Source organism: Coffea eugenioides, unplaced genomic scaffold, assembly GCF_003713205.1.
Source record: "Coffea eugenioides isolate CCC68of unplaced genomic scaffold, Ceug_1.0 ScVebR1_1420;HRSCAF=2267, whole genome shotgun sequence".
Classification (NCBI taxonomy): Eukaryota; Viridiplantae; Streptophyta; class Magnoliopsida; order Gentianales; family Rubiaceae; genus Coffea; species Coffea eugenioides.
The window spans coordinates 822-13213 of record NW_020861822.1 but is presented as its reverse complement, the minus strand read 5'-3'; the positions used below and the strand labels follow the sequence as shown (position 1 = coordinate 13213).

General features: G+C 35.2%; 1 protein-coding gene across 1 annotated transcript; it reads right to left on the bottom strand.

Moving 5' to 3' along the window:
• Positions 1-792: 792 nt before the first annotated feature.
• Positions 793-11502, bottom strand: LOC113755319 (isoflavone reductase homolog PCBER-like). The gene is made up of 6 exons (XM_027299355.1): positions 10790-11502; positions 2038-2236; positions 1816-1950; positions 1438-1687; positions 1129-1332; positions 793-965 (listed from the first exon to the last, which is right to left on the bottom strand). Exons 1-6 carry the CDS (start codon positions 11500-11502, stop codon positions 793-795), a joined length of 1674 nt encoding a protein of 557 aa, XP_027155156.1.
• Positions 11503-12392: the final 890 nt, after the last annotated feature.

The following is a 12392-nucleotide window of genomic DNA, read 5'->3' as shown; positions in this document are numbered from 1 at the left end:
CGGGATGACAACAGGTAAGATATTCCGAGTGTCATGTGTGTTCAAAATATTTGTTAATGCAACAATAAATAAAAATAAACAAAAAGCCTGTCTGCTGTATGGAATTCATATACATTTTAGTAAGTAACAAATTCTTGGCTCAACCAAAAAAAAAAAAAGGGGACATGAACAAGGTTCTTGTAGTAATATTTTTTTTCCCTCTGATTTTGACAATCAAAGTAAGCTGCTTTCATTTGTGGTATCCTTTAATCATTTTTTTGTCTAAAGTTTATTGACAGAGATTGTTACTTTTCTTGTAAATTTTTTTAAGTGATGGAGCCTTAATCAAAACTCTGATAGTCTAGTGTTGATTTTTTTTTAGTGCCAATAAAAATTTTATTTCTAAACAAATGGGCTACAATTTGTTAAGATACCCCTAATCACCTTTTTGTCTTACATAACCTGCTCTAAAAGAATGTTATAGTAATATTTTTTTCACAAAACTCAGGAAGAAAAAACAAATTCAAATGAAGCCACGGGAGATATCAAATATCTTAAATTGGACAATTTCAGGTTGCAAAACAAGTATAGGGTAGATTTTATTTCAGGCACATTTATGACATTTTCCGTAAGGGAGATGAACAATCAAAGCACATTTCTAATAGTACATAAGAAATGTTGCACAAAAGATGGTATCATGGTAGACAAACATTGGTTAATGTACTACTTCCATCCCATATTTCTCGTTTACGATGACAAATATTTTGTGACATTCCAAAATGGAAAGCTGCGGAGGGAATTATAGTTTTGTTGCTACTCTGATACAAACTGATTGAGGTACTCATCAAGTGCGGTGCATTTTACATCGGGATAGACATCCGTTGCCTCCATGCCAAGAGAAGCCTCGATCTCAAAGTTGGCCATTTCTCCCTTCACAAGAACCGTGTATCCCAGAGACAGGATGAATTTTAATGGCATTGAAGCCTCTGCATGAGATACAAGAAAAGAAACCAATTTAATTAAAACTGTAGAATAGATGCAATTAGTACTAGACGACTATTGTATCAAAAAAAAATTTTCCGGATTGCACAGGATTTTTTGAGGAAGAAGCAGCTTGTGCACTTAGTTTCTCTTTGTTAAGTAGCAGACCCTGGATTTTCTCAAGGACTTCCTTCTCTGGAAGGTAAATCTTTTCGAGGGTCTGGCCAATTTTCCTTTCCCACAATGATACTATTTCGTTGTAGGACAGAGTGTTGGCAGGTGGTCTAAGGTACACAATCTTGTTCAGGGTCCTTGGATCATCTGCTGCTTTAATGATGTATGCAGCTATGTCTTCTTGCTTCGAGAAAACGACTGCAACGAAACACAAAATGGAAGAAAAGTTAAGAACGATGATCTCTAAAACATGACAGTAAACCAATCAAAAAAATGGAAGCGGACAAAGCTTCTTTTGGATACCTTTTGGATTTCCATCATCAAGAATGACAATTTTGTCTCTGGGAGGACTTGCAGAGCTAGAGTCTCCAAAGGGGTTAAGGAAATAATTCAAATAACCAGCAAAACCATTAGATACTAAATAAGTGTAAGGTATCCCTTCAGCCTCGACAGCTCTGCGGATCTCAACTTTGGTTCTGTATAATCTAGCGGCAGGCTCAACAAAGCCATGCAAACGATCCACATCATTTCCAAACTCAGAAGGTAAAAATCTCTGGAACGAAATATAGCTCTTTGTCAACATGTGGGTTGACAGGGATAATGAAAAAAATTTGTCCAACAGCCAGCAGAGATCGGATCAAGAAAAAGAAAAAGGAATGTATAAAACTGCATTGTGCTTACTTTGATGTTACCAGCTTCTTTAATTGCTGCAATTATCTTAACTTGATGAGCTACCAAATCTCCCCCGACTGTCGAGATCACTATATCAACTTGTTTGATTGCATTTACCAACTGCTGATGATCGTGTAGATCTCCCTGTTCAGTTCACACGTCAGTTTCTATAATTTCTTGAGAAGAATTGAAATAGTGCTTAGACAATGGGAAAAAGATACGACAACACACATAAAGAAATGCGACTCCCAAACTCTTGAAGCTCTCTATGATGGCTGCCCTTTTAGGATCTGAAATTGTGTTTTCTAGGACCAATGCAAAAGTTGGGTGCCCTGCTTTTGCACCTGCCTCCACTACGTATTTGCCAATGTATCCGGTGCCGCCAATGATCAAAATCTTGCTTTTCACATCGATTTCCGCAACGGATCTTCTATCTCATACCCCGTGCCATTCTTTGTTTCAATTTTTATTGTATTGCTATTTCTCCTATATAAACATCATGTTTTAGTTCTTTTTTTTATTTCGTTAAGATCCAATAACTTTTAATTGAATAAAAAATAAATACAATAGTTTCAAAAAAGCAATATATAATAGAAAATTTTAAAATACAGCAGAAAATTCATAAAAAAATCTCATTTTTTATGCATTTTGATTTTTTTATTTTGTTAAATTTTGTACATTACTCAATTAATAGTTATTGGATCTTAAGAAAACTAAAAAAGAACTAAAACATGGTGTTTATGTAAGAGAAATAGCAATATAATAAAAAATGGGACAAATAATGACACAGAGTGTGAGACAGAAGATCCGTTGCGATTTCCAACTCTAGGATGGTAAACAACTGTTGCATATTGGATACGGACTGTAACTTGATGAGTTGAAGAGAGGCAGAATGTGCCTAGTGACCATAGGCTGCAGCTCCATGCAAGATTAGTTTATAGAGGAAAAAATATTGCAAATGACAGCCCTGTCACCGTAGTTTCCTTTTGATGCTCTATCGGCCTCTAAAATTTCTAAAATGCTCCGAGGATTAATCAACCGAAGATTAGACAGTTGAACATTCTCACAAGGTTTCCCCAAAAATCCTCGCACCAGTGGCGGAGCTAGGAATTAACTTTGGGGGGCGAGTCTATAGCAATGAAAGTAAAATATATTTACAAAAAAAAATAATGTGAACATATATACCACAAGATTAGAAACAACCTTATATAGAATGAAAATTATTTATACGCTTCACATATACAAAAATATCATCATATTTACAAATCTATTTGACTGTGTGGGAATTGAAGTTAGGAGTTGAGAGTTGAGACTTTTCTGTAAGAAGGAAATAAGAGGTGAATTGATTCAAAACGGCAATTGTGAAGTTCAAAGAATAGTATGTAAGTTATTTGGACCAAATCCAAATAACAAAGAACATTATTGTTTGGGCCCTTGGGGGGGGGAAAGTGAAATTTTTCATCAATTTTTGGGGGGGCAAAACATAACAATAAAAATTTTTTTACTTAAAAAATTTTTTTTTTAACAATTGGAAGGGGGCGGTTGCCCCCCCCGGCCCCCCCCTTCCCTTCGCCCCTGCCTCGCACTATACGGATTTTTATCGGCAAATGCCAACATAAGTTGTTTCAATTGGTAAGGACGGTCACTTCCTTACAAAGAGTTGCGTGTTCAAATTTTACTATCGATGTGAGAGTTATATTGGTGGATGATCTATAAAATTCTTGTAAACAACCTATGGTCAGTCCTAAGGGTATGTCCTGACCGTGATGATGGTCGAAATCAAACTGAGCGTCCAAACGTTTTTCTTAAAAAAAATAATGGCAAGCATGCGCAATTGCACTTGTCATCAAGTATTTGGTACAAGCTTTGAAGGACTTATATTTACTTTTACCTGATCACCTGAGTGCATTTAGTGCAATGAATATGGTTTAGTTCTTGACATATGTAATTGCGAAAGAGAAGGGTCAAACCGTCGAAGTCAATTGAATGTCCTTGTGAAACTACTCATATGGGAGATTTAGCGGTAGGATTTCGTCCCTGAATTAGTGATGACCAAACCTGAAGTAAGTGCTGACGAACAAAATGTTGAGTTCTTTTTCTGAAAAAAAAAAATCATAAACTTAGTACTAAATATTAAACAATGTGCTAGAATCTCTTCATTTGCTCCGATACCATGAGAAAAAAATGAAAATGGCAACAGGAGTATTTGAATTGTTTTATATTTGAAATAATTACTGTAGTACTTTGTGTGATGTAATGTATTAAGATAAAAAAACAGTTGAGAATATAAAAAATGAATTCTTTTTTTTTATATATATATTGATCATGTACTGATAGAAGAAGCCTGTATTCATAGGCATTTAGGTACAACGAATCCAAACAATACAATTAATATAATTGATAAGTACAGTAAATCTAGACACTACAATTTAGAAACTAGTCAAGGAACGGAGCCAATCAAGAGATTCATTAATTTTTTTTTCACAAACTATGAATGAGGGTGAATTTAGCCATAAATCTCTCATTTTTTAGAGTCTCTATTTTTTTTTCAATTTCTTGCTCATTAATTTTTCAGGGCAGGTAGTGTTTTGAGCTAACTTATGTGCATTTTGGATTATTTCAACTTCCAAGTTCCAACCCTTAAATATTCATCCCAACGAAATAAGTAAAGATGGCAGAAGTTCGCTAATTCCTAGGATAGATGTAGATACAAAGTCTGTTAACTTGTTTAAAATTCGACTTGGTAAGCTTGTCCAATTAGTGCTAAACCCTTAGGGCATGTTAAAATAATTTTACAAGGCACTGTGAAGTGTGCACTAAACAAGCCTATCATACTTGCACAAAACTCCTAACCGAGAATTCTTGTATGCACCATGGCATGTCCTAACCTATGGACAATGTGATTTTTGAAAGCTAGATCCTCAAATGATGATACATAGTTAATTTTTAATGATATATATACCAACCCCGTAAAGGATTCATTCGGGATAAACTTCTCCCCAACTTTCAGGTGTGTCTTTCTAATTTATTGTTCCACTCAGGAATTTGCTACTAGACATGTAGATGGGTTGGACATTATTCAGATTTAACCCAAATCCACCATATTTATTTTGGGTTTGGACTTAATTTTTTAAATTCAAATCCAAATCCTGTAAAAGAATCACGGTTTTCGGTAGAGTTTGATATTGTATGATCCATATTTAAATCTAGACCCAAACTTAAAACCTACCCAAACCCATATGTATATATTAAAAAGAATTTCCAGGATCAGTTCACAAATTTCATATTGAAATAGATTGTGTTTTTGAAAAAAATTTTCCAAAATTTTTGAGCTTAAAAGCTCAATCTTATTGCGAATACTTAAGCTTGATAATGCTCAATTTGTACTTGAACCTTATTGAGTCGAGTTCAAACTTAAACAATTTCCTCACAAATTGAGCTCAAATATATTAGCTACTCCAACAAATTTGAGCTTGAACTCACGTACTAGTGCCATGTATCGAGTTTGAGCTTAAGTATAATACTATTCGAGCTCGAGTTCAACTCATTTTCATCTCTATACCAATTAAATTTATTTCAATGTTCATTTAAGTCCCAACGTATTTTACTTATAACATTAAGAGCATAGATTGTAAAATACGGCAAAGGTATTGATACGAGGTATATATATGCATATTATACAAGATTTATTTTCAAAAGTATAATAAAAAAATTGGGCGTAAAAATACGTGTTTGCCAAAATTACTCATATAAATGCGAACATATTTGAAAGTGATGGAACTAAAAATATAGATAAACTAACTTAGTTTTCAAAGAATATGCCACTTTTATACCAATCTTAAACTTATTTTCTTGTATGAGATGTTAAATTTATTAAAATTTTGTTACCATATTTCTTAAATATGTATAAATCTACAATTGTTATATTATATGTTGTTCTTATTTTGTATATAAATCACGAACATGTCATTATCATTGAATTTTATTTTTTTAAAAAAAATTGATATATAATTCACAAAGTATAATACCTAACAAAAATTTATCACGTGTTTCATATAGTTAATTGAAAAGTATGAGTATTTTTTAAAGTATTTTTGAAATCTAGGAAATATGGAGTTTTTTGAATGATACGTAAGAATAAGTATACTACAAATGCGTACTAACTAGGACTAAGAGAAAACAAGAGGAACAAACTAATATCTTCAAATCATTTACACTATTACATCCCTTCTTTCTTCGAGTATGCTCCACTAGAAAAAATCGATTCAGATTAATATCCTACCCCTATTTTTTTCTATACTTTTTCCACTAATTGCCCTATTGTGGATATAACAAAATGGTCGATCATAGTAGAATATAATAAGATGTTTCCACCACTTGTAAAACCTACCAAAGAAATCCATATTCTAAATTTCAAATTTTTGCCCACTAAGCATTTCATCATACTAAAAGAAAAAATTACTAGGCATTTCATCATACGGAGGGTGTGACGACCCCACCTTCTCTTAGGCCATACCCTAGAAGTTAGCGAATCGTCTGCCTGACTCTCGCTAGGACTCACCCACTCACTTTAACTTTAGAGATAACATTACCATTGGACAACTGAACATTTACTCTTAAGTACATCTCCAATCAGTTTGAAACATAAATTTGTCCAATAAAAGAAACAAAATACCTGTTCTAAATATCCAATCTTAATATCACACCAACTCAAACAAAAATTCAACCGTCTCAAAATTCAAAAGAGACCATGACTTCACTATATACACAGAATAATGGATCTTCCCAAAATAACTTTCTAGTTCAATCTAATCACTCTTCAATCTCCGACTCCTGTAAGGAAAACAAAGTTAAAAGGGTGAGCTTACGCCGGTGAGGTTTCCATGCAAGCAACAATCAATAAGCACTTAAATCAGTACAATTAAGCAAATAGTGCACATTTCACTGTACAATCACTTTTAAAAGGATACGGTGCTCGCATTAAAGCCACTTCAATGTCATTGAGCATTCATTTCAGTGTCAAGAGACACTCATTTCACTGTCATTGTACATTCATTTCAATATCATTGCACATTCATTTCAATATCACTGTACTTTCTCCCAATTCACCTCCTTATGTCCTCCAAAACAATAAACAATCCCCTACATTCAGTAATCAGTGCAATGATCTCCCAACCTCGTGGTAATACTCGAGTATACCGAAACATTTACCCAAATCTATCGTCCTACCCGACCAAGCCCTTTGCTGGCTCAAATAGTCCGTTGAACAGAGGGTTTTGGGGCCCAGTTCAGCCAATGCAGCGAGGCACACATACGGCTTACAGTCTTGCACACTTACAGTAATATTCAGTCAATTATTGACCTTCAAGCCCAACTAAGCCGAGTGCGATAAAGTACACTCCCGACTTAGAAGGCCAGGGACAATTGAGATACATTTTACACTGAATCATTTAGTAATAGTTCATAATAAGCACATTTGTCACATAATTTCACTTAGGTACACATAAGCAGTTTAACACATAAATTCGGAAAACACTCAACAATTCTCCAAGTAAATTACTCTTGAGCCTCGGGTTTGTTTCCTGACTCACAGCTACTTCCTGAGCAAATTAATAATTTCAACGGTAAATTTATAATTCGTAAGTGATCACTTATCATTCTTACTTTATTATTTAAACTATTAAAATCAAGTTTGACCTTAATATATAAATTTAACATTCTTAATATTCATTTATCCTTTTATTTTCAGAACTTATTAACTTTATCATTTTCAAACCATGAAACATACCTATCTTCAAGTTTAACTTGTATACTCATTCAATCCAATATACTTTCTCAATCCAATATTAATTATGGCTTATAGATACTCCACTCCCTTTTTAAACTAACTAAACTTTAAGTTATTTGTAAATTAACTTAGTCCACAACCTTCACCTCTCACAATTTATAGTCTTTGAATTGTCAAGAAAGCCAATTTTAAGCGATTAGAAGTCATTTCATGAATACGGCCATACCAAATTACTTTAGAGTTTCTAAAATATCAAATAAGTTTTAACTCATTGCCATACAACCTATCTACATAAATTCAGCAACAAAACTTCAAGTTTTCATCCAATAACTTCATTTTTCACTTGATTAAATCACCAACTACTTAACTTACATTGAATCTAACATGAATTAGGATAAGAAACATTTAATTGTAACCAATGTTTTGTGCAAACTATGCACACAAATCAGTCTTAACTATCACAGCTTTTAAGCAATCCCTTAGCTATGTATATATCGGTCCAATGTTTGCCGTTTCACTCAAGTTCCACCTTCCAAGTTTTTATATCCCAACTAGATGTGTTAACCACGTTCATTAAACTACAAATGAGCCTTGTACAGAACACAAAAGATTGTGCAGCTCACTTAGAGGAAAAGAAAAACTGATCAGTCCATTTTTCTCTCTCTCGGCTGTAAAATAATGAACTACATAGTTCAAAGCTTTTCCCCCTAACCCATTCAGTTTACTCCCAAGTCATGAGCTAAAACAATAACTAAACAACAGAGCACCTTCAATATCAGGTAATGAAGTTCACCGAATTGAAATTGGAAAGGAAAAAAAAAACTGTTCTTACACATTTTCTCTTCCTCTCGGCTATCCTTCTCTCTCGCAACAGATTTCTTCACTTTTGTTCGTTAAAAACCACATGCAAGAGTTGGTTACTAAACTACGGAGTATCCTCAGCAAACACACAAGATGGCAGCCAAGGAAAATCAGAACAACACTGGTCCTGCTCTCAACTCCCTCTCTCGGCATTTTTTTTTCCAGAATTATAGCAGCAATTTTAACACAATTTTTCTCTCTAATAATCTCTTCAGTTCATGCTCAAATCTTCCATGCATGTTCAGACCAAGCTCTTATACATCATATATTACAGTTTAACATAGATAATCAAGACCAAAAATCATGAAAACAGCTAGGAATCTGTCCATTTTCTCTCTCGGATAGCCTGGAAAATTTTGCAGCAGAAAACTTCCCTCGGTTTCAATCCAAAATCCAACCTTTCCCCAAGTTTTCTTCAACTAAACCTCCCAAACATCAAAGACCCACGTGTCACATGCAAAATCTACCATTAGTTTCCATTTTTTTTCAATAACAACAGGCTGCAACTCAGCCTGCAAGCTCTCGGTTTCCAGCTTCAGTCCAGCTTCTATTTTTCTTCTTTAACAGATTTTTCCTTCGGTTAAAACTCGTTATTCCCTCGCTAAAACTAACATGCATTCAATCTACTCTCTGATATCTAGTAAATAAAAGGTGATTACAGAATTTCTTTACCTGTTTTCCCCTTAAAGCTCAGCAAAAAGCAGACTGTTCCTATGCTTAGCTTCCGGTTCCTCAAACTGCAACTACTTCCTTCCTTCCTCTCGGTGATAACTGATCAGGGATGCACTAGCAACGTTTCCTCCTTCAATCACCCCCTTAGCTCTCGGTTTAGAATAGTGGAAGGAGAAAGAAATGGTGAAGGTCTCAGTTTTCTCTCGGATGCTACTGACCAGAACAGAAATGTAAAACTCTCTCACGGTTTGCAACTTCCTATCTCTCTCTCTCGGTCGATAATAACTAAGCAACAGATGACACTACTCTTCATCAGTCGGTGGGGAACAAACTCTAAACTCTCCACTCAGTTTTGTTGCTATCATCAGACAATACACAGCTTTCTCACTCGGCTCTTACATTGTTCAGACTACTAGCTGGCCGCATGGTATTTCGGCTGAAGTCCTAAGGTCAATTCAGTCATTTAGTTGTAGTTTAATTGTTTTGAAGGCCTGAAATCTTATAATCTCATGTATGAGTTCCTAGCTTTTGTTATATATATATTTACATCACTCCAAAAAATTTTATATATTCTCACACATTTAATTTTTAGGAAATTAACTAAACAAGTAGCTTAGCACTAAACTATGTTTAATTCATACCAATTACGGTGTACACCATGTTTTTATTTGGTTCGTACAGTTTGTTTTATAATTTTTAAATTTAAACGTTTGATTAATCTATGAATTGGTATGTAATAATTCTAATGGCGAAAATGGAAATAATACATGCATGGTCTACACAAAAATTTTCTAGGGCTTTCACATACTTCTCCCCTTCAAAAAAAAATTCGCCCTCTAAATTTCGTACCTTCAATCACCTCAGTTGTCTCTGGCACTTGTTGCTGATCTAAAGCATATACTCTAACTGGCACTTTTTGTCGATTTCCTTCATCGTTATTCTATCGAGGTGCAGGTGGTAAGGTGTTAATACTTCGTGGTATCCTAGTTCGGCAATTACCAATTAGGTGTTCTGAACTTCCGCAAAATAAGCATTTCGTCCTTTCACCCAACAATCATTTTCAGTATGATTCGCTTTACCACAGTAATTACATGTTGGACGAGAGATCGTCGCTTGTCCTTCTCGAGATGAATCCCCATATTGCCCCCTTCCCAGCAGAGCTCCTCCCGCCGAGACTCTTTCAACTTCTTTTGGGGTAGGGGTGCACTCTCTCTAGATTTCCCAGGATTATTACTAGGTGTACCTTCAAGTCTGGACTTTGGACTTCAAAAGGTGCTATACATACAAACTAATTTCACTAACTGCTTCATACACTTCAAAATTAACTTAATGAAGACTGTCATCTCTTTTCTATAGTAGGTGCTCTGATCTATGTTTTACTTAACCAGAGCAAGTTTGATGAGGCCAACTATAAAAAAGGAAATCTAAATCGATATATAAACACGTACTATTTCGAGGAATTGAGGGTGATTGTAGCTATTTCATGACATGTTTTGATCCAAATGTAATAAGCAGTAGACAGGAAAAAGTAAACGAGAACTCAATGAAATAAAAGGAAAAGCTAGTAAGCAACCTGAGACTTATGGAAGAGTTGCAAAATGTTGAAAGCTGCAAAGTGTTGTCTCTTAGCTTCTCTTCTCTTAGAGGAACGTGCCTTCACACCGACCATCAATCCAGTAACCAGTGCAAACTTGAGAGATATGAGAAATTGTCTGATAATCTTCACTTTGTTTATCCAAATTCTGTACTTTGTGCACTAGCTCATCAGATATTTCATAAAACCCAAGATATTCAAGTCTGGTCAAGTTTTGGATGCATGAAGGCAACTCTTGCATCAATTTACAACCAACTAATTGCAGATATCTAAGACTAGGCATTGATTCCTCTTCCACTCTCACCCATTTCAGTCTTGTTAATTGCCCAAGCTCTAAGCGCTGGAGTTTTCGAAATCCTCCAACCTTGAAACATATCGTCTCCCCTTCATAAGCACAACGGAGAATAAGTGATATCAAATTGGGCAAATGTCCGAGGGAGCCAATTACATTCTCATCTTCTTTCAACCTACTATTGTCCAACTGTAAGGTTCTCAAGGATTGAAGTGATGTCACCCATTGCGGTACTCTCTCTAAACGCCCCTTCAATCTCAGACGTGTGAGGAATTCATGTTTTGGAAAGATGGAATGTTGGAGATCAAGTGTCTCATCTTCTTTAATACAGGAGATGGACAAGTCTCGAAGGTTGGTCAGCCTCAAGAGGGAGGAGAGCAACTCCTTTCCATCTTCTCTTCTCATCTCTGTGATGGATAATCGCCGCAGCTGCACGAGGTTTCCAATCTCCCTGACTATTTTATCACTATCTGCTTCTATATTAGTCATATTTTCCAAGCAAATAAGCTTTCCAATTCCAAGTGGACATTTACAGCCCCAGTTTGCATACTCATTTGAATAATCACCCTATCCGCCTAACCAAAGAGAATGGAGTTTACTTAGCTTTAGAATTTCCACAGGCAACTCTGTTACATTGGTTCTCATCAGATTTAACTTCCAGATTTTGAAGCTTCCCAATAGATTTTGAAATAATTTTAACTCCAGTTCCACTGAGATTAGGATACTTGAGATGAAATAGTTTGAAGACTTGCTTTGGGATGTTGTCCAATTCAGCTCCATGCAAATCCAACACCTTTAGCAACTTGGGATCACCACTTAAGAACTTAGATAAAAATGTAGCTGTGAGAGGATCTTCATACCCAAATATTACCACAGACCGAAGACACTTTAAGCTACTAAATTCTTGTGGATTATCAGTGAAGTTGTGGATTGCTAGGTGTCGAACTTTTGTAGGCCATCTTGTGTAATATCTGGTGGCTACAATCGTGAAGTCCTGCTCTTTGGATTTTGAAACACTGATTTCACGTAGAAAATCGTGCAGACCACATGTATCCATTCTGCCATCGTCCCATGTGGATTTAACTTGGATTAAGCTTTTGTTGATGAGTTCTTTCATATAACTCATAGCAATATCAGTGGATGTTATTCCTTCTTTCTCTTCTACAAATCCTAATGCAATCCATTTCAGAAGTATATCAACCACAACAATTGGATAATCTTCAGGGTAGATGCTTAGATATGTTAGGACTGGCTCAGGAATAAACAAACTAAAGTTAGACCAAAATAGGCGGTATAACCGACCATATAATGGTTAGGCGGTAAATACCAGCCGTATAATATTTAGGCGGTAAAACCGACCATAAAAAAGAGTTGTGGCA

Coding starts and splice junctions, on each gene's coding strand:
- LOC113755319 (XM_027299355.1), bottom strand. CDS start 11,502: ATGACTAATATAGAAGCAGATAGTGATAAAATAGTCAGGGAGATTGGA. Junction 1,951..2,037: donor TGGGAGTCGCATTTCTTTAT/GTGTGTTGTCGT, acceptor TGAACTGAACAG/GGAGATCTACACGATCATCA. Junction 1,333..1,437: donor TGATGATGGAAATCCAAAAG/GTATCCAAAAGA, acceptor GTTTCGTTGCAG/TCGTTTTCTCGAAGCAAGAA.